We start from the raw sequence: 20,781 nt of genomic DNA, 5'->3' as shown, positions 1-20,781 counted from the left end.
GGAAAACAGACCTGGTCCCGGTCCACCTGCTAAATGGGGAAAAGATACAGCTAAAACCCCTCGTACGATGGCTAGGTGTTCTGTTCGATGAAGGTCTTACCTTTAAACAGCACCTGGCCACCCGTATCGCGTAAGCTAAGGGGGCCTTCTCTAGGCTCACCCGGCTAGCAAACACGGAACGAGGCCTTTCTCCCTAAGCCGTACGATAAATCTACCTAGCATGCGTGCTTAGTGTGGCAGACTACGGCAGCTAAATCTACTGGAAGAACTAGGCCAGCTTTATGAGGGGCCACTAATCCCTACAGGGAGTAGCACTTTAAAGGATTCTCGGAGCCTTCCGGACGACCCTAACCTAGCCGATGGAGCTAGAAGCGGCTCTTCTCCCCCTAGCCCTGCGCCTTGATAAGGAAATCAGGTCTTATGCCCTCCGGGTAAGGAAACTTACACTAGCACACCCTATTCGCAAAGCCCTTAAGTAAATCCCCACTCTAATAGAAGGGGACCCCGTACGAAAGCGGCTAACTCAGCTTAAGAGAGTGAAAGCTAGCATTGCACATCTTAAGAGCAATAGCTAGGAGAGAATCACGCACTTCCACTTTCCCCCATGGAAGAGATCTCTCCCGTACGAGGTGCATATTAGTACTAATTCTAAAGAGGAGGAGGCTAAAGCCCATTAGTAGATGGTGAATGAAGCCCCCTCCTCTAACGTTTACATCTACACAGATGCTTCATGCATTCCTAGTAGAAAAGGAATTAGTACGGCTTTATACGCACGGAACCCATCTAGAGACGTACTATATGCTAGTAAGGGAGCTAACCTTAGCCCACTACTAACAGTATATGACGGGGAACTAGATGCTATTCCTGCTACACTCGAGTGGGCTATCTCGTACGGCCTAAAGAATAACCACATTAAGGTCTTCATAGATAACTAAGCCGCCCTCTAGAGGCTTAAGGTCCCCTCTGACGACGCCGGCCAGGAATGCTAAATATAAACAGTTTAAGCCATAAACACCCTCGTACGAAAAGGATGCAGGGTTTCCCTATACTAGGTACTAGGGCACACTAGTATCCATAGGAACGAACAGGCTGATCGTATTATAAAGGAGGCCGCATTAGACACCTCACCCTCTAGGGATAGGACTAGCTTTGCTCACGCCTAGTAATAGCTACGAGCACAGACACGTGCAGAATGGGTAACGTATAACACCGAAATAGCTGAGAAAGCTATCGTACGAAACCCTAATACCTACTACGCTAACCTACGGTGGAAGCCTAGAGGACGCATTAAAATCCCCCGTACGGAACGGTAATGCGCCTCAGCCTTCTACTAACTAACTTTTAGGCACGGTTACTTTAAAGCCTACCTATACCGCCTTAGAAAGATAGATACACCGTACTGCCCCTACCGCGGCACCGTAACATAAAACCTAAAACACCTACTTCTTGGTTGCCCGAGATATAGTAGTGTACGAGAGAAGCTACTAGCTAGCCTCTTAATATAGCTAGCTAAGCTAGTGTATAGGAGTGATCTCTTAATAGAGCTCCTCCTAAACACTCGTCCGGGAATCTCCTATATAATGGAATTCCTCTAGTTAATAAAGGTATCCACCCATAAGTGGTACCTCGGTCTTATGCCTAAGGAGGCCTAAAACCCTCACTAACCCCCTGCCTAAGGAGGCTATAAACCCTCACCTTAGTACACTTCCCTATGTTTCCCTTCTATACGACCCCTTTCTCCATTCTTACGCGCAGCCGCCTACGGTCGTACGAGTAAAATCCGTACATGATGGCTAACTATTCCCCAAAAACCTACCTACTTACCCTATAGTAAATTATTATACGATAATAAACTAGATAGTCTAGGCACCCCTCGCGCGGTCCCTTAGCCATTTACGCACGGGGCAGCCCCGTCCTAAATAGCTAATCGGCTCTACCGGGACGTAAAATTAAATCAATCAATCAATTAATCACAAACACTCTTCTTTAGTTTAGCCACCACTTCTTAAAAAAAGCCTATGCGTCAACAAGTTATTGCCACACACAAAATTTTCAAAAATCGAAAATCACCACACCCGCTATAACTCCACAGCGCGGGCTCGTACGTGTATGACTGAAGTTAGAAAGTGAAAACCTACCCTCTAAAGTATCGTACTATGAGTGCACCCGTACCTACCCCCTAGGGGGAGGCCCTACCTGAACTAGTTTCCCTTCTACTAGATGACCGCAACCATGAAATCTAGGACACCCCTACACCGCCCAGCCTACCGCCTGCTTAACTTACTAATGAACCTAAGGAAATAGACTAGGACACCCCTACACCGTCCGACCTACTACCTACTCAACCAGCTAATGAACCTGAGGAAATGGACTAGGATTTCCCTATAAGCCCTCTCCCCCCATCATCCCCACCACTTATTGTACTAGGCCTAATTAAGAAACAGTACACCATGCCGAAGAGAACTATCCTAGTAGACACCTCTAAACCTAACCCTACCTACTAAGGAAAAAGGACTAGGTTCGGATTTCGTCCGAACTTTAATACTACCTAGGAGGTAATTAATGCAGCACTCTCTTACATCCTATACGCAATAAACCTCACGTATAACATAAGTGAAAAGCGAAGACTCCATGACCTTAGTAACGTCCTACGGGATTATAGTGAGATAGGTCGCGTAGGTAATACGTCATTAGTTCTCACTACATAAGTTCACTCCCTTAAAAACACTGCTCGTACGCTAGGAGTAAAGATTCACTAGCTATAAAAGCCAGTCATCCTTCCTATAAACCTAGCTAAACCATCGTACGTAACCTAAGCCTAGAAAGTAACTACTACCGGAAAACTACACACAATAACTCCTCACCCGAAGATAACTATAAAGCCAGCTACTACTCCCCTAAAGGCCCTACGGGACATGTAGGTCATTATCCAGCAGTAAAGTCCCTTCCTAGATTTTAACCCTCTCTCCGTACGAAATAACATCAACAACGCCTTTAAGAACGCAGGCATATCTAGCCCTATTATGTCGATGGCGACACGTACGGAGAAGGGTAACATCCTACTTACCGGCTCACCCTAGTACGACTCCAAATTCCTTGCCTCCCATAAGGACCTCTTTGCTCACCTATTCCTAGACGCTATAGTCTAGGAGAACTAAACCTAGTATAAGGTCATCACCTATGGCATCCCTCTTAAAGACCTACGCTTGCTTAACATCGGATAATTCATTATAGAAGAGGTCCGTACCTTTAATCCTAGCCTTTCGGTCGTCAGAACTCCATACTAGCTTACTTCAGCCGAAAGGAGGGCCACCTAAAAAGTAGGGTTAGTCGTCATGGCCTTCCGTATAGTAAAAGAGGCAGAGATAGCCATCTCAAAGCCATTCTATCTTATAGGAGTAAGTATAAGGGTTATAAAACTCCTTAGGATTACTCTAGATGTGCAGTGTACGAAGTGTTAAGAATTTAGCCATAGCTCCTCTAGGTGTCGCAATAGGACTAAATGCTCACTATGTACTAGCCCCCACGCCATAGAAAAGCACGACTATAACCACTATATGAAGAGAGGCACGAAATGTGCCCACATAGCGTTAAAGTGTAGTAACTATAACGGCACTCATCACTCCTAGGACCTAAACTGTCCCCATTATCCGATAAAGCCATCCCCCTAGCATAAATGTTAGGTTACCCTAAAATTATGCTATTAGGGATAGCACTAGAACGCTATAGCAGAGCGTATATATAATCTACCTCACCTACCACCCCATACCATATTTACTTTTCTGCGTACGCCTTCTTCCCGCCCCCCTTCCTTTCATTACTCTTGCTTCATGCCACCCGTCCACTTAGATAACGGCGGGAAGGCTAGTTCTCAGCCCCCCCTCACTCGAAAAGAGCCTGGATAAACTATCCATCTATAATAACCCTGCACCGACACTACACCGAGAATTACACTTCGTCGTACGAGACTCTTTAGCTGGGCATCCCTACTCACCTTATAAACGTATGCGGCATCCCCTATAGATAGCTCCGTCTTAGATAGCCTATGGCTCCAGCAAGACGTAAAACAATCAATTAATTAATTAATCAATCAATCAATCAATCAATCAATCAATCAATCAATTAACCGTGCGGAAGACAGTGTTAAAAATTAAATTTATAAATGCAAATGTCCCCTTAGCCCATATCGACATCCATCATGGTCTAGTGGCTAGGATTTGCCGCTTTCATCATACAAGTTCCGGCAAGGCCCGGGTTCAATTCCCGGTGATGGAAATTTCTTTTTATTTTGTTTTCCTCGTTGTGAGGTATCGCAGAGCATGCTTTGAATACCAGGGAACTCTACCCGATCCAAGTTAATACGGGCGACGATATCGGACGAAGCGCAGTTACAGAGGCTTTCACGCGCGTAGGTGGCATTCCCCACGGCCTGACTACTAGAACCGCCTCCTTTTTTATTCGTCTTTATAGTGGTCGAGCGTGACAACGAGCGTGCCACGTGTTTTAGAAGAGAAAGTAATGGGCTCAGCGACATTATTTTAGATATAGACTAAGTTGAAAAGCATTACTACATTAAAAATACATCATGCACAAAGTGAAATGAGCAAAGATACACACATTTCTCGGTCATAGCAACGAGTGGCTTATAGTCAGTGAAGTAACTAGAATGAATGTTAGTTCTAACGGTGCAAGATGAGGAAAAGCACTAAGGCACGTACGTGACGGCTTACTCGCGTAGTGTAAGAAGTTTAACCCATCTTGCTCTCAAATCCTGCTTAATGAACTAGCTATTCCAATTCTCCAGCGGTTTCTCTACTTTATCGCTATTGCATCTCGCCTTTCCTCGCCGCCAACTAAGTTTTCATCTCCACGGTCCGTCGTGCAATTATTTATGGCAATTGCGCTCGCAAGACATGGCCTACGGTATGAAAAAGGCTTTCAACTGCTGGCCGTCCTATCTCAAATACACATTATCCCTTTCGGTCTAGATCTCATTTACGCCGCCTCTGAAGCGTCGTGAATACCGCCATCTCACCGTGTACAAGCTCAATCAACTTGTCTTGTCTTGCTCACACCATGCAGTTTTGGCATCAGATTTGGTGATCGAGCTCTATTCATCGATTACTTCTGCCTCCATCTCCATTCTATCCGCACGCATCTAAAGCACGAAGAACCAATGCCAATTGAACTCCATCGACAGATAGATGGATCTCCAAAACCACTGCGCAAAGAAACAAGCCATCAAACGCCATGCTCGGTACCGACGCACTCTTTTTCGACAGTTCCAAGACCAAAACAAAAGGATGAAAAATCCCGTCCTTTCTAATTGACCTACGCTCCGGACGCCTCTGAAATGCCGAAGGTTGTTTCGCTCCGCTATATCTACCACGTCTCATGCTTGCAGACTAGACAATCAGACGATTTTCCAAAGCGAATCCACTGCGTCTCCTGCAGTTGGCTGACCCAGTCAGGATCCGTGGCATCTTCGAGATTGCCAAAGGTCTTTCGGACGTGAAGAATGACCGCAAAAACGCTTTCCCGGTTGTGCGGATTCGATGAAAACCCGCGCCGCGCTGTGTGTTCTACGGGTGCGGTCCTGCGAGGTCTTTCTACCGAAATCGAAAATGTGGTACCGCAGTGTGGTTTGGAGCAGAACGCACGTGCGCGGTCATAACCCTCCCACATTCCGAAGAAAGTGTATGCGAAGGGGAAGAGCATTTTAATGGCAGCATCGTCGGAAACCAGTAGATGAGGACACAGTCGGTAATTGTGGTGCTTGAAGGTTTTAACTAACTCGGGGATCATGAAAACCTTGTTTCCACTGCCTTCGAAGAGAACCGTCGTGGTTTCGATGACGCATATGCTGCAACAGGCCAGGTCCCCAGTGTTGTGGCATTTATGGTGAAGGAGCGGCGCTGCCCTCGCGACGTATTTCGGATCGTGATCTGGAGAGTCGCAGAGCTCGACGGGCGCGGTCGATAGATGCATTCTCTGCCGAAGCTGCTCACGTTTGTAGGCTTTGTGTTTACACACCCGGATAGCACCCTCAGTCCCCAGGCACAATCTCCTCTCTGGCTTGGCTCGCAACTGTCCGGGGGAGAAAAGACTCCGATGGTGTAGAACTCTACATCCCGAGCAGACGAGCTTAGACGGTTCATCCATAGTGAAAACCCTCATTCTCCTTTCTCTTTCGCAGAGTTTTGGGAAATTGTCATTTCGGAGCCTGTCCAAAACCTCGTCTTGAACATCTGGCGCAGCCATCTCCCACTCATTTCGATTGACCAATTCGTAGCGACAAATCCAAAGACAGAGGGCGCTGGCCTGGTCTTGGAATGTGTTCACGATCAGAAAAAGCTCGAGCGGTAGTTTCCAGAGATGGTTCGTGTATCGAGGCCTTTGTGCGTAATGTATTGTGAGGACGACCGTGACCATGAAAAGGCATGGCAGGTAGATTGTCATCCACCGAGAATACTTCTCGCCCGTGGTCGTCGACGGCGGCGCCATGATAATGTCACGAATCGGAGAGATGCCTGGAGACTCTGCAATCAGGCAAAAGTTGTTGATGGTCGAAGGAAAATGGTCCGTGAGCGAAGAGTTGATGGGCCACGAATCGCAGGCAAGGTCCATGCCGAGCTTGAAGGTAGGAATTGGAAAGCTGAAGGACATCTGACAGAAGTGAGTTACGGCCGTTTGAAATTGCTGGGACGGCCTACGATCGAACAACGTTGCGGACGGTTTAGTTCAAAGTAACGAAAGATGAGTTGGCCAGTTTGACTCAAGTGAATACAGCAAAAGGAATGGACACCCAAGAAGCAAATATCCCAGAAAGCGCTGTGATAGTTTACTCCGATGTTGATGTTGTTCTTTGGCAGAAGCCCAAAGGTTTGGAGGTCCTCCTTGCGTGCGTCGGGGCCGATGCAGGTGAAGTTTGTGGTAAGAACGACCTGGACGTGGACAACGAACGGCTTCTAGAAGAAGAAAGCGCAAGTAGAAGTAGCTCAAGCCGTCATATTCCATGAAAGGACAAACTGCAAAGCGGAGGAAACATTAATCCATTGCGAATTTCGTAAGTTGTTACTCATCCGAAAGCGACATCGCCAGGGCAAGGTCTGCGCTCTCTCGCCGCCCACGAAAGATAGGCATGACCTCACGATTCTTGCGGAACATTCGAGATGAAGCTCCTATTCTTGTCTGACGGTGTCGCGAGTCGCCGAGCGATTCTTGCTGACCCAGGTGCTTTAGTCGGCAGCGCAACGGCGGCGCTTCACTGACGCCTTTCAAGGCAACAAAGGCATTGTGGCCCATCCGCAAAGACCAGGGAGCTGGCCTTGATCAATAACAATTCCAATGTGAGCCTGATGAAGCCCAGCGAACGCAATCTCTGGCGAGATCGTGAAGTCGTGGCGGTCGCGACCAGAAAGACACACTTCAACGAAAGTACACCACTAGTCAGAATTCCGCTTGTGGCGACCGCGGAAGAGTTCCTCGGGACTTTATTTAAAACACTGTGGCACTGGCCTGACAAAACATGCGATTTTTGGAAAATGCGACCGTAGAGAGTTTCGCTGCCCGGGTTTCATTGCTTGCTTGGAGACGTCGTGCACGCAATGCGACGACGGCCAACAAAAACGTCGCGGACGGAGATCCAAACAAAGTAAGGCCTGCGAGCACGAATCGAGGCTTCTTAAAGGCTGCGCAGAGTTGTCCGCGGTAAGTGGGTGGCGTCTTGGTACCGCGGGCAGCAGCTCGAGTCGCCAAGCGCTGAGTCTGCGTCCACCTCTGCGCTCTGCTGTCGGCTGCGCCTTCCAGAGGCCTTCCGCGACAGCTTCGCAAATGCTCCAAGTACCTTATAAAAGAGCTCTTGCGGTGAGGCAGCGCAGTCAAGCGATGTTCAGAGCTGCCGCAGCTTGTCGAAGCGTTGGAGCGGTGCGCCATAACGTCAAGATTAGATCTGCTTGGCCAGTACGCGTACATTTTCGGCTTTTTGTTGACTTGTCAACTGTCGCGAGTTTGTCATTCGGCACGCTCTCTTGTTGGACAGCTGCAGGTGCCAGTGGACGGTGAACTCGCTGTCCTGCCGGAAACACGTCACTTCGCTATGGAGACTGCCATTAGTTCTTGATGTACATCGTTCAAGATCCGCCCTGAGATACTCTCATGTGTCGCGTCTCGTTCGAGCAGTATACGAGTACGGCAAGCCGCAACAGGCCGGCCCTTATAGCCAAAGTCTGCACGGCATGGGTAAAGCGTGCGCAGTGGCGAAGCAGTTACACTCGACGTGCGACAGCGAAACAACAGATCACTAGACGGAAGAGGCGAGAGTTGGCGCAAGTAATGAATGAGGCAAGAAAAGTTGGTATATTAGACGCCGCTGGGCTATTCGCATGTTGCTCGTGAAAGTCCTTCATTACTTGGCCAAGTTCATAAGCTCAGGCGTAAGCTGCACCGGAGCCTTGACATATTTATTCGTCTCCTTCGCCCAGCTGTCGGTGACGGAGCCGGTGCCGACGAAGAAGCCCTCTCCAGAACCGGCGCTGACACCCTTGTTGATTTTGCCGCTCATGGTGAACTGCGCCTTGCCGCGAGTAATGTGCAGGGGACCTTGGACCGTCCCAATGGCTTCGCCGCTGGCGTTTTGGATGTCGAAGATTGCCTCGCCGAGGTCAATCTCGAATGGCGATGGGTTCTCAGTGACGAGGTGGTTAGTAAACGAGTCGCTGCCGGTGATCTCGGTCTTCTCGATGCGCGTCTGCGGGCCGTTCATGCCCTTCATCTCAATCGGCTTCTCGTACACGACCTTGTTGGTCATTGCCAAAGCCTTGAGAGTCGTGTGGCCGTTCTTGAGGTGCAGAGTGATGTCCTTGTCTTGGATCAGGGCCTTGACGAACGCGTTGAATGCCTCAAAGTCGGTGATCTTGACCGTTTGGTCTTCAATCGTCAATGCGGTGCTGCTGCCAGAAGTTTTGACCGTGGGCAACTGGAGCTTTCCAAATGCACCGGCGGGTCCGACCAAGTCGACCTGCATGCCGGCCATGGTGGCGCTGACGGGCCCAGTCCCTGAAATCTTGCATTCGATGTAGATGTTGAATGTCCTGAGACTCGTTAGCGACAGGCAGAGAACAGATTTGTCAATTACACGTACTCGGGGGTTGCCTTTGTGATTCTGACAAAGCTGAGCTCCAGCTTGGAGTAATTGATGACGGCTTGGGTGATGGCTTCCATGATTCTGCTGTGAACGCTGAATTGGTTGAAGGATAATGGTAATTGTGACACTGTATCGATGGCTATTTTCTCCCACGAGCGTGTCGCCATCTATTTCAACAGCTGTCTGAAATGGGGTAACTTCTCACGTGCAGCACGATGCTTCCCGCCTCACATGCCCAGCCGAGGAATAGTGTATGAGGAAGCGTCCCGTCCGCCATCAGCCATAATCTCCCGACAAGGCGGCATGCTTTCTGCCGGGCTCAACGTTGTTCATCCAGTAGCGGATCGCGGGCCGCGCTGACTCTAGTCTAGGAGCCCGCTGCGCTGCAGCGTACCGCCCTCTGCGGCTTGACTGGCGTACGGGACATGTCAGCGCAGTGTTTCGAAATCCAACCATCCTCGGTGCAATGCGATGCCATTGAGACGCGCTCTCTAGTCCGAACGTCGCGTTGGGCATTGATTTCCTTTTATAGAACCAACGATGCGTGACAATGGCGTCACGCCCTCATCTTCGCTGAGATAACATCTTCTAGAGTCGAATGGCCAAGTCACGTGATATTTCGAATGTTGGCGGGGCGAGTCGTAAAGTCAGCGACCGAAAAGCCAAAAACGTCTTCGAAAGCTTCCACACTTCGAAGCAGGATCTAAGTGAAAGATCAGCGAAAATTTCCCTCCAATTCAGACAATAACGAGCCTACAGGATGTGCAAGCACGGTAGCTAGTTCAAGTCGATCTCATCAGCTTGTAACGTACGGAATCAACAACGCCGGTCCTCATGCGTTGACGTCGAGTACCAAGCACGCGAGCCCGTCTCATCGCGTCAGCCAGACCACCAGCTTGAGGATGTCGTAGGAATTCGATGCACATTTTGTACCGAACCCGACCTGCCAAGGAGGAAAACTGCTTACCTGCGCATCAGTTGGTAGTAAGCGACGGCCCAACATTTTCAAGTCCTTTCTGGCACTTCTCTCTTAGACTCACCATGACTGCAGTAGTTCGCAATTTGTTTTGGCCTCCATGCTGATTTCACACTGGCTCCTCCGCAGCCCTGCGGTACTTGCACATACCAAAGCTGAGCGCGGAAAGCCAGTGGTAATTGCATTGAGGCTGTCATTCGCAAGAGCTAGAGGCTCGACTCATGGAATTCCGAGTTGAACAGCGCGACATGCCCATGACTATATTGTCATGTGACAATACAGCTGCAACGAAGCGTCCCTCCAGGCTTTCCCAGCGAGTACGGTGCCCCTTCAGGTTGATACTGTGGGAATCCCAGAAAGACTGGGAGTCGATAGGGCTGCTTCCGTCGGTCCGTCGCGAGGAGCCGCGGCAGCGCGGGACCCAGTGCTGACCTTCTGCCTTGTAGGGCGATTCTGCGGCCGTAGGTGTGCTGTACAGCCCTCGGCAGCGCCTTGGGGCAGCGCCTGCTGAGGAGTCCAAACATGTAGCTTTTCGCAGTCCTCATGCGCATGCTTCGCTATGCGCTGCGCAGCAACGAGACACTATTACAAGCCTCTGTCCCACGCTTTTGCCTTTAGTCCAGAGCCCAATGGTTTTGCCACCGGACTTCCACCTGTACGAGAACGTATCCGAAACGTTGAGCGGTCGACGCAACAGGATCTCGGTCGAGCGGTCGGGGCAGGACAGTGGGTTCGCAACGGTCGCTCGCGACAGTTCCTGTGTCTGCAGTCAGCACGGCCGGGATGTGCGGTTGAAAGAAGCCTCGCGCTCATGCCTGAACCTTAGATGCTTGAGGAGACAGGCTTCTGACCATCATCCTCCGACGCCAGCGTGAGCGATGGCGCAGGCTAGGCGCTGGAGGTTGCAAACACTGCGCAATCTACCAGCCTGACCCATCATTCGTATCTCTTTCAACATTGAGCTTCGATCTATGCCAGTCTGCCATCCCACTCCAGCAGATTGTTTCCGTTGTTTTGTGTGCTCCCGAATTTCCATTTACCGACATCGACCGCGGTCGCTCTGTTGGCGTTTCGGTCGGGTAATTCGAATGTCGTCTCGCAATTGATGGTGTAATATGCCCAATGAAGATGACTACCGAAGTTTGCTAGAGGAGATGCTGACGCACGGTCGCTACGAGCTGGCGACGCAAGTCGGTCGAAGAGGTCGCTCGGTCTGCGGGTGCAGCCGCGGTGCTACGGTCGCAAGCACTCGACCATCGTCGTTGCAAGAGCCCGAGAAGCAAGCACAGGTTCTCCATCGACAAAAAAATCGTTTTGGAAGTCAAGCTGCGATACAGCATTGGCACGGCCAACTGACAGTGTGGTGTTGAGAGAGGCAGCCTTACAGCCAGCCATAACCTCATCCGTGGCTTCGCCGAGGTTGATGCCTTACGAGACATCAGGCATCCAGCATCAGGCATCAGATTCCACGCTAACCCCAAAGGGTAAGACGAACACAAGGGAGCGACTCGTTCGAAAGACATCCGATTCTCCCCCCTCGCGGCTCGGTCTACGGAACTGAGCCAGATCCGAATCATGCGGTGAAGATGGAATTAGGAAAGAACTGCTGCCAGCGAAACAAGCCAATCTCCAGCTCGACGGACAGGACCTCGACATGCGTCCGGGTCTGCTGCAGCAGGGAAAATTTTCAGAGCAAAAAAGGTGAGGTTGGGAATCATTATACACGCACGCGTACCCTGGTCCCTCCTGCGCAGCATGGCTGGGGTGTATGCAAGCTGGTCACATCAGGCGATTTTTTTGAAGTGGAGATGGTAAGCTGGTTCCTGCATCCACCCTGGCCGTGTTTGCCATCCGTGCTCAGCGCTTAGCAGTTGGGGAGCGCGACTGTGCAGACCACCATGACTCTATCTAAGTGATCTATCGCATCGCGGAGGTGGTGCCGGAGCCGCCAATTGTGCAATGAGATCAGTGTTACCATGAAATATGCTTAGGTATCTTGGCGATGGCTTGTTCCTGCTTGTACCTGACATCATGGCAATTAGAGATATTGATGGTGAGCATTACTTGCAGACGGGACGAGCAAGTCTTTGATGATGGAGCATCGCCGCGTTGCGTGTCTTTAAACTGAACAAGTCGAGCAACCCTCCTCGGTGCTTCAAAAGTTCCGGCATGTTCATTACTTAGGGTTCACAGGAGATGTAAAACGCCGACTAAGGAAGCGTAATTCATTTCGGATCTTGACTAAAGTGAGTTCGTGACCAATATGTTTCTGTGCCTACGGGGCAAGAAGCGAAGCAGTCGTCTCTGCGGTCTCCCGGAGCAAGTGTATCACCGCAACTATGTACAAAGAGAACTGAAGTCGCCGCTCATCGTTGGCAAGTGTAGCGATGCTGAGTATGATCAAATGCAGGCGCCAGGACGGAAGCAAGGTCTCTTCGTCTTGGGACAGCCAGGGTCTGTGTACGAAGTCGGTTTGCAGATATCGTGGCAGCTGCATTTTTCCGTCAGCCCAATCTTCGCAGATAGAGGATTGAACGTTGATGTTAAGGCATTAGTGATTGACTTACCCTCCGTATCGCATTCCGCAAGTGTTAATGTAGTCTATACAGACGAACTGCTCGATGCAATCCTCCGACCCGGTAGTGATCTTAGAGGACTTAGACGTCGTAGTCCTGGACTTGGGGGTGACGGCAAGGATTCTGTTGGTTGAGGTCGGAGTTACCGCTACTTGAGCAGCAAGCATCATTCCAATCATGGATCGAGAGGACGGGACAACAAGAGATGAAGGGGTAACATGGGAGGAAGTTTCTAAAGTCCCGTCAGTGTTAAGTGCTCCGAGTTTTCAAGCCGAAAGACTGCAAAATGGCTGACCTTCGGCAATGGTAAAAGCAGGCGATTCAGGCATTGCGTAGCGCAGCTTTTCCGCGCCCGGCAAGGCAGCAGCACTGGCCAAGATGTTGCACATGGCAAAGACAAGAAACAACTTGAGGACCATGTCGACAAAGCTGGTAGCAAGAGTGAGCGGAGAAGCTTGAGAGTGTAGGACTGCTGTAATGAGCTTGATGCGTTGGCCATTATCATTGCAGGACCTCGCGGGCAGCTTTATAGATTCAGACATGGCCAAGTCCTCGATGGTGGTCAGTATTGATGTCTCGCCGTGAATGCGGCTTTGGCCGACCGACCGGTGCCAAGGAGGTGTCAATCTGGGCGTGGTCATAGACGTTGCATCTCGCATTGGCTTGCCCTCCGTTAGCCTCTGGCAATCGCCATGTTCCAGACCACTATTTGTGATGTTGTGTCTTTTGGGTCGAGTGGCAGTGCGCGCAGACTGAATTCAGGGGTACGGGGACACCGGTATATACCGAACATAGCTTCAATCGCGTGTTGGTCCCCTGGAAAATGGCACTGCGCTCGTGTGTCGATGAGAATGGATTTGCGAGGCTGCAGGATCTGGTAACGATGAAATGGCACCGACCAGCGCTCGTTGGAATGTGAGAGGTTGACCAAAGTGTGTTGGCATGAGACAACACTCGACAGTTGATAGGACGCAAGGAAAGCAGAGGAATGTTGACCGCAACGATAGGCTCAGGTACGACTGTCAATTCAATTTTTCTCTGCCGCGCAATGGGCGACCATTGAATTTTTTCGCGACGACCGGATGAAGCCGGCGCTCCGCCTCATGTTTTCGCCTTGTGTGGCAACCGATTTGGGTCCTCGTTGTGGCTGCTTGTGCCGCGTGTGCTGGCAAAACCATGAGAGAGTCACATCCTCCTGGCTTTGAAGCTTGGGACTATGATGCGGTCAGTGTTGAGGCAATGTGATTGACTGCAACGTCGACAGAATTTGAGACCCAGTAGTACCTGACTTGACCTCTCGAGTTTCCTCAAAGGTACTGTGTCTCCTGTCGGCCTCAGCTCCGGCATCATTCATCTCACTGTCCGAAGGATTTACAATGTTTAGCTCCAGAACCTCAGTCCAGTCTGAAGAGATTCGCTCTCGTAGTCGAAGTGAGCTTTCTGGCGAATTTTCGCTCGACACTCGTTGCGCTGGTGGCATTCGCGCGTCGACTATCGAACTTGCGTCACTCCACCTCTGAACAGCAAGACTCTGCAGATGAGACTGTCTCTTTTCGCTGACATCAACCTGCAGTGCCATGGGTCGCCCAACGAGTTGGCATCACTTCGGAATGTTGGGATGCAGTGCCACGTTTTCGAGACAATGCGGACGGCGTGCGGGTGGCTGGTTTGCCCTCGTCTCTGGGAATATCGACCGTTTGCTGGGCGCAATCGTCCCCAAGGTGCGGTTCTCAATGCCTTTCAAATCGTGGAATTATGCGCCGCAAGTCTTGTCCGATTATACGCATGGCGTAGCCAAGGCCTCTTCAGTGTGCTGCTGCATTCGGCCAAAGGTCTCGGGTAACATCAAGACAAGTCCGAAAGAAGCCGCATGTGGCATAATGTCGTCCAGAGTACGCCTTGGAAATTCTAGCGGCTACCTGTCTGGTTCGAAGCGCCAAATGTGCCAGGAGCGTCGATTCGTCGTCATGTCCACTCGCTATAGGCGTCTTGGTTCGTTGTGCAGGAAAAACATTGGGCTTGCCAGACGTGTAAAAGATCTGCACGGTGATCCGCATCGTGACGAGATGAGAATAAAAAGTCCAAGGGGTCCATGAATGCTATTTGCTGGTCAAGCCTTGCTTCCCCTGTTGTGGAAGCGTGAATTATATTTCTGAGGCGCAGCCCAGGGTTGCTCATCCGCTATCGCACAATGCGCAAGCGCTGTACAAGTCCAAAACAATCTAGTATCCAGCAAAGTGGAGGCCCACAGATCAAGGCACGAGCCTCGCGAGATCTGTATCTTGCGATACCGTGCTAGGGATCTGAAGTGACATCGCCACGGACGAGCCAACAAGGACCATGAGTTTCGCCACGGGAGTATCTCCTGTTGATTCAGGATACGATGTACAAAGACCTTGGGCTGAGAAGGGTGCCTCGGTACCTCATGTGGTAACAAGGAGCTGCTGGGGTACCTGAGCTGAACTTGTCATCCGCCGGTCAGTTGTTGGCCTAGCCGCTTGAGCAGGAAAAGCCTCAGCCTCGATTTTCCATCTCTTTCGACCACACTCCAGGGTTTTCCAGCGCGATCGGATACGGTCGACTTGCATCTCGCCGGTTTCCCACTTGCATGGGATCAGGTGCAGGAGAAAGCACAGTGCGACTGCTCGGCTTCCCGCTGGCGACGAAGCAGCTTACTTCGAAACATTGTTTGGTGCAGCCGGCAAGTGGAGACAACATTGCGAGTTTGGGAAGATAAGCAATCAACCAGCCGTCCTGGTAGCGTTGTCCGCATTTACAGCGACTGGGTTGAAAGTGGTTGCGGTCTATACTGTGTCGCCTTAAGCCACTGTGGTTGCTTCCAGGACAACCTTGATGAGACGTCCATTTGGAGATGACCACCTGCGTGAGAGACCTTATCTGAGCGTCACAGACCCAGTCGAGGCCACAGCTCTTGAGAAAAATCAGTTTTCGTGAGGTCATTTCGCGGAAAATCGACGTGCCGCCATGCGAGGCAAACGGGAAAAAGCAATTCAACGTCGCGCAGGGTCTCCACCGGCAAAGTCTCCGCGTGTCAGGGCGTCGGATCAGCGCCAATCGGCAAACGCCCCGCTGCTCCTTCTCCAGTGTCATATTCGGGTACATGCAGTCAATTTTCGGGGGGCTGGTATGCGCGTCTAGGACACGCGACGCGTTGAGCGTTGTTGTTAACGTTGCACGAAGCAACAGCCTCCAAGGCGGACACTGAGAAATCTTTCGACACCGCCGATATTTCAAAGCCACTGCTAGAGTGCTTCGAGCCGCAAACAACGCCCTGTCAATTCTCCCACTTTTTTCAACGACCATACACTCACACAATGTCGGGCCGCGCCACACGCCAAGGTATGCTCCCACGCTGAAAGACTAGCCTGACATGGAAGTTTCTGGAGAAGCTAACCACGCCAATCTTTTAGAAACCTGGCACCGAGTGAGATGGGAAAATGGCCGGATCCTAACGGGTTCACCGGTGGTGTTGATTCCACCACACTCGCTGCAACCACGACAACAACGACTGCAGCCGTCGATAACGCCTGGAATCAGCGTAATACCTGATGTTGACCAAGATCCGGCGCGGTTGCTAGTCTTCGTCGTCTCAGGATTTATCCTGCAGCACTTCCTTAGGTGCGGGAAGTGCTACTTCGCCGACGACCTGTTTTACAGCCATGTGAGGGGTCTGCTCTGGCGAGTTGGCGGCGTCCACTTGCCCACAAAAGAGATTCAGAGCTTGATCTCGAGACTTCAGCATTCAACAGAGGGGTTTGCTTACAATGTGGCGGCGGTCACCGACTTTGACCGCCGATTCTGTGAAGTCTTACGCGCCACAAGATCTTTCCTGTTAAACCCTCCGAGGACAGGATATGAAGAATTTTATCATGGTCAGGTGACATGGCTCAATCTTGCCGACCTTTGGAAGGACCTGTCCAAAGATATCGCAGCGTCAGAGGACGGCCGACGGTTCAACGTCGCGGCACTGAACCGAGAGCTGGAGGATCGCCTCTCTCAATACCACTGCAACCAGCTTCCGCCCCCGTTGACAGACACTCCGCCGTATTCGGCGTATCGTCAAACACCTCGACAACGGAATCAGGTATTTGAAAGCTACTAGAAGGGCAAGGGGCTTGAAAATAACGATGTTTGCAAACAGAGAGAGTCGCCAGCCCCAGCACATGCGCAATCCGCTGCGCAACCACTTGCAACTCCTAAAACATCCTCTCATCCCCAACCCGCCACGCCCTATTCGCAAGGCACACGCAGACGAATGCCCTCACGATCAGCCCGTCGGGATGCTCAGAAGGCCATGGCCCTCGCCGCTTCTGCCGAGGCAGAACTTACCGAGCGTGAGAACTCTGAGGATCGGAGACTTGTGGAGGAAGACGAGGCAGTCTCGTCTATTGAGAGGACCCCCTCGAAGAAACAGAATGCTGCAAAGAGGAAGAGACAGGCTGCTCGTCGTGCCGAAGCTGTTGCTGCTACCAACCAAGCAAACGCCTCAAGACCTTCGGAACCCGCCTACGAACCCGCCAGTTCTTCCTCTGACTCTGAGGAAGAATTCGAGCCGCCTAGAAAGCGGAAAAAAGGCAAAGAACGTCGCACAACTTACATCGCGACTCCCGAACCACCCTCTCCCTTCGTACCTCCCCGCGACCCTGAACCTCTCCGCATCGGACCGCAACCGCGCCAGAACGTCACCAAATCTGTCATTCCCGCCCCCACTCCCGAAGTCGAAGGCGACGAAAAGCTCCTCTCTCAACTCGCCCAGGAATTCGCTCGAAACCAAGGGGGCGTCGTGTTGGAAGCCGACGTCGTCAATGCCGTCGCGGATCAGTTCCATTTTAGAAATGAACGAAACCCCGCGACGAGGACTATGACAAGAGCCGTGAAGACATCACTTCCTTTTCGTGATCCGACCGCGCCTCCTGAGCCACGCCAATCCACCACGGCCCGTGACAACAACACTCAGACGCAGCCGAATGCCCCACCTCGCAACGGCCGAGGTCGAAGCAAAGAAGAGGCGGATGCGAAGGCACAGGCCGATGCAGAAGCCCAGATCAAAGCAGAAGCGAAAGCAGCAGCGGAAGCAGAGGCTCAGGCCAAAGCACAAGCTGAGGCTCAAGCCAAGGCTCAGGCTGAAGCAGATGAAAAGGCAGAAGCAGACGCAAAAGCCAAAGCAGATGCTAAGGCCAAGGCCGACGCAGAGGTCAAGGCAGCGGCTGATGCTCAGGCCAAAGCAGAGGCAGAAGCAAAGGCCAAAGCCAGAGCAGACGCAAAAGCCAGAGCAGAGGCGGAGGCAAAGGCCAAAGCAGATGCAGAGGCAAAAGTCAAAATGAAAGCAGAGGCTCAGGCCAAAGCGGAAGCGGAAGCTCAGGCCCAAGCTGAGGCAGAGGCTCAGGCTCAGGCAGCACGAGATGCGGCGGCGGCAGCGCGAGCCGAAGAGAAAGAGAGAAAGAAGCATGAAAAACAGCAACGGAAGGTCCAGGAGAGAGCAAGGAAGAGGCGAGAAATAAAGGCGCAGAAAGAAGCAAAAAAGCGAGACAGGAGGGAAAGACGAGCCCGGGCTGAAGCTCAAGCCAGACAAGAAGAAGAGGCTCGACAAGCAAAGGCTGCCCGCAAGGTGGCGAGAAAGGTAGCCAAAGCAGAGGCAAAAGCGAAGGCCGAAGCCGATGCCGCAGCAGCTCAACGTGAGGTCGTCGTCGTACGCCCTGACCACAGCGTACTGCACCAAGCAGTGGCGCAAGTCCAGCTGAGCGCGGCACAGATTGAAGTTTCGCAGCGACGAATTTGGTTGCAGCACCTGGCGTCGCTCAACCGTCGAATGACACAGTAGCAAGCCTCACATACGAATGTCCGAAAATTCCACCTGATGTCCCAAGTCGTTCTTTGTCCGCGATACCACAGAGAGGCTCGCCGTCTTCGAAAGGAGCGGTCTTGAGACCACTCGCCTGTTCTCCCTATCCGACGAACCACTTGGAGTCGAGTCACCAAGTAAAGGGGTTTGCGTCGGGATTCATGCTGGCACCCGGCAAGTAGCGCTGCTGGCAATATATAAATCTGGCGTCAAAGTCAGTGAATCCAAGATCCTTCAGCGTTGCGCTGCTCAACCACTTACCGCATGTGCTTGACCTGGCCGGGAGTGAAGTGCGTACGACACGTGTCAGGCCTCGCGTAGTCCATATGACTGTTGTAGTCGATTTCGGCGCTAAGGCACCTCCGCGGCTTTGGACCGTCGCAGCTGTATACCGGGTAGTCGGACGCGGGAGTGTCATAAACCAGGTCTCCGCCCAGATGCGGATCCGGGTGGCACTGAGAAGAGCGTTAGAACAGCGAAAGCAACGAGATGGGATCGAGAGATGACTTACGCCGCCGTGAAAGGGGTGCGAAAGACCGAACCAGTGACCAATCTCGTGGACGATCGAGTTCCATCCGACATCCGGCAGCAGACCATCAGTAATGACCAGGAAGTTGAGCAGCACCATGTCTTTTGGCATCCATCATATTCCGCCGGGCTTTTCGAAGGCGAAAGGTTCAATGCCCATCGGAGGCGTTCCGAACCTAGTCAGAATCAGCAAAGAGGTTGGCAGCAAAGGAAATGTGGTGCTTACCCCCACGGAGGAAGGCTTCTATCGGGAATGAAGTGCCTGACTTCGATCCTCTTGAGGATGTGGATGTTGCAGACTCTCTAGCCTCCTTGGCGAGTCTGCCGCAGCATGGCGTGGTGCTCGCGGTGTTCTGCCCAGTCTTTGTTTTCGATGTGGATGATGCCTTTCAGGACGAGAGTGAAGCCGGTGTCCTTGTAAGCTTCCTTCGTAGACTAGAAAGCGGCCATGAGCCGGGGATTCTGCGGCCCGCAAGTCAGTCGGACACACACTTAGCAAGAGAGATTGATCTGGGAGGAACTTACACTTGCGCAATCACCGAAAACATGGAAGTAGATCTGCAGATCAAAGTTTGCGGGACAGGACTCCTCAAGTGCTCCCGCAGTGACTCGAGATGTGTTCGAAGATGGCTCGCCAGGAGTAGGCTCGAAAGACTTCAAAGGCAGCACCTGATTCCCGCAGATGAAATCATGCGAGGCAAACAAATGAGCGACAAGACATGTCCAGATCACGATGATGATCCAAAGGGGTTGCATGGTGGTGGAGTTTCAAGTGGGGAGTTCCAAAGAGTGGGGTGGAGTGGAGTGGAGGGGACGAGTGGATAAGGAGAGAAGAGAGGAGTTTGCACAAAAAAAAAATACTTATTTATGCGACCGATTCTGCGGATTTGAATGTCGAAAGACCGATTTGCCTTTGAGTGCTGCGGGAAGTTTGAACATAGACATGATCCGTATTGGAGGAGAAAAGTTCGCTGGTCTTCCTCTTCTCGTTGTCCAGCCTGGACTCGACGACGATGTGGCCCGGGTAAAAGCAACCGCTTCTGAGACAGAGGAGGGAGCACCAATATCCGAGTTGATGCTTTCCACCTGCAGTGACCCTTCGCCACGACCACCTCCTCCCACAGTGGAAGGTGATGATTTCTTCAAACGATTGCCGCGGCGTTATCGAGTAGTTTCTCCCGACCTGACACCCAAGGCACAGGCGAATCTTGCTTCATGTCGGGGACGGCAACGTCACCAATCTTTCTGAGCTCTTTGACCTGGAGCTCTGTGTTCGAGCAAGCCCAAAAGTCGCCTATTCCTTGCTCTTTGTGCACAGCTTGAACTTGCCGCCGCAGCTCTACAAAGGGATCAATCGCGACGAACGCCTCCCTCCGCAGTGGAAGGTGATGATTTCTTCAAACGATTGCCGCGGCGTTATCGAGTAGTCCATCGCCAACTAACTCTAGTTGAAGCTCCCGTGATGCAGGTATATAATGACGTGAGAAGCCAAGTATACAGCTATAGAGTGATCTGTCCTTCCTTCAAAACCCTAGAGAGTTTTGCAGCTTTATAGGTTGCAGCCAGGTTGGGATTTGCTGTTTTCGCGCTACACGTTCGATTCGTTGGAGCACTTCGCTTTGACACACAGCTTGCCTTGCCCTCTTCTACTCTTTGTCAAGCGGCTTGCCTTTTCCTGAATCCGCTGCTTGAA

General features: G+C 51.6%; 7 protein-coding genes and 1 non-coding gene across 8 annotated transcripts; 4 read left to right on the top strand and 4 right to left on the bottom strand.

Moving 5' to 3' along the window:
* Positions 1 to 4,192: 4,192 nt before the first annotated feature.
* Positions 4,193 to 4,275, top strand: IWZ02DRAFT_t125. Its single transcript has one exon. It is a non-coding gene; the product is annotated as a tRNA-Glu (tRNA).
* Positions 4,276 to 5,095: 820 nt separating this feature from the next.
* On the bottom strand, positions 5,096 to 7,119 carry IWZ02DRAFT_464437 (uncharacterized protein). The gene is made up of 2 exons (XM_066768402.1): positions 6,714 to 7,119; positions 5,096 to 6,666 (listed from the first exon to the last, which is right to left on the bottom strand). The coding sequence occupies exon 2, from the start codon at positions 6,664 to 6,666 to the stop codon at positions 5,383 to 5,385; it is 1,284 nt and encodes a 427-aa protein (XP_066618188.1). The 5' UTR covers positions 6,714 to 7,119; the 3' UTR covers positions 5,096 to 5,382.
* A 1,288-nt stretch (positions 7,120 to 8,407) lies between these two features.
* On the bottom strand, positions 8,408 to 9,222 carry IWZ02DRAFT_386343 (uncharacterized protein; the record flags this gene model as incomplete). The annotated part of the gene is made up of 2 exons (XM_066765463.1): positions 8,408 to 9,092; positions 9,143 to 9,222. The coding sequence occupies 2 exons, from the start codon at positions 9,220 to 9,222 to the stop codon at positions 8,408 to 8,410; spliced, it is 765 nt and encodes a 254-aa protein (XP_066618187.1).
* Positions 9,223 to 12,450: 3,228 nt separating this feature from the next.
* On the bottom strand, positions 12,451 to 12,864 carry IWZ02DRAFT_464429 (uncharacterized protein; the record flags this gene model as incomplete). The annotated part of the gene is made up of 2 exons (XM_066768401.1): positions 12,451 to 12,612; positions 12,689 to 12,864. The coding sequence occupies 2 exons, from the start codon at positions 12,862 to 12,864 to the stop codon at positions 12,522 to 12,524; spliced, it is 267 nt and encodes an 88-aa protein (XP_066618186.1). The 3' UTR covers positions 12,451 to 12,521.
* A 1,303-nt stretch (positions 12,865 to 14,167) lies between these two features.
* Positions 14,168 to 14,829, top strand: IWZ02DRAFT_116141 (uncharacterized protein). The gene has a single exon (XM_066761434.1). The coding sequence runs from the start codon at positions 14,275 to 14,277 to the stop codon at positions 14,791 to 14,793; it is 519 nt and encodes a 172-aa protein (XP_066618185.1). The 5' UTR covers positions 14,168 to 14,274; the 3' UTR covers positions 14,794 to 14,829.
* A 1,875-nt stretch (positions 14,830 to 16,704) lies between these two features.
* On the top strand, positions 16,705 to 18,991 carry IWZ02DRAFT_464427 (uncharacterized protein). Its single transcript, XM_066768400.1, has one exon. The coding sequence runs from the start codon at positions 16,974 to 16,976 to the stop codon at positions 18,537 to 18,539; it is 1,566 nt and encodes a 521-aa protein (XP_066618184.1). The 5' UTR covers positions 16,705 to 16,973; the 3' UTR covers positions 18,540 to 18,991.
* Positions 18,691 to 19,188, bottom strand: IWZ02DRAFT_494811 (uncharacterized protein; the record flags this gene model as incomplete). Its single annotated transcript, XM_066770073.1, has 3 exons — positions 18,691 to 18,763; positions 18,822 to 19,015; positions 19,072 to 19,188. 3 exons carry the CDS (start codon positions 19,186 to 19,188, stop codon positions 18,691 to 18,693), a joined length of 384 nt encoding a protein of 127 aa, XP_066618183.1.
* Positions 18,976 to 19,926, top strand: IWZ02DRAFT_464426 (uncharacterized protein). The gene has a single exon (XM_066768399.1). It carries the CDS (start codon positions 19,302 to 19,304, stop codon positions 19,911 to 19,913), a length of 612 nt encoding a protein of 203 aa, XP_066618182.1. The 5' UTR covers positions 18,976 to 19,301; the 3' UTR covers positions 19,914 to 19,926.
* Positions 19,927 to 20,781: the final 855 nt, after the last annotated feature.

This window comes from Phyllosticta citriasiana (assembly GCF_038021145.1).
Source record: "Phyllosticta citriasiana strain CBS 120426 chromosome Unknown IWZ02scaffold_19, whole genome shotgun sequence".
Classification (NCBI taxonomy): domain Eukaryota; kingdom Fungi; phylum Ascomycota; class Dothideomycetes; order Botryosphaeriales; family Phyllostictaceae; genus Phyllosticta; species Phyllosticta citriasiana.
Note: the sequence above shows the minus strand (reverse complement) of the source record. Positions and strands in the feature narration are given on the sequence as shown.

Bases quoted from the DNA above. Each gene is read 5' to 3' on its own strand.
- IWZ02DRAFT_464437 (XM_066768402.1), bottom strand. From the start codon at position 6,666: ATGTCCTTCAGCTTTCCAATTCCTACCTTCAAGCTCGGCATGGACCTT.
- IWZ02DRAFT_464426 (XM_066768399.1), top strand. From the start codon at position 19,302: ATGTGGTGCTTACCCCCACGGAGGAAGGCTTCTATCGGGAATGAAGTG.
- IWZ02DRAFT_116141 (XM_066761434.1), top strand. From the start codon at position 14,275: ATGGGTCGCCCAACGAGTTGGCATCACTTCGGAATGTTGGGATGCAGT.
- IWZ02DRAFT_464427 (XM_066768400.1), top strand. From the start codon at position 16,974: ATGCCCTCACGATCAGCCCGTCGGGATGCTCAGAAGGCCATGGCCCTC.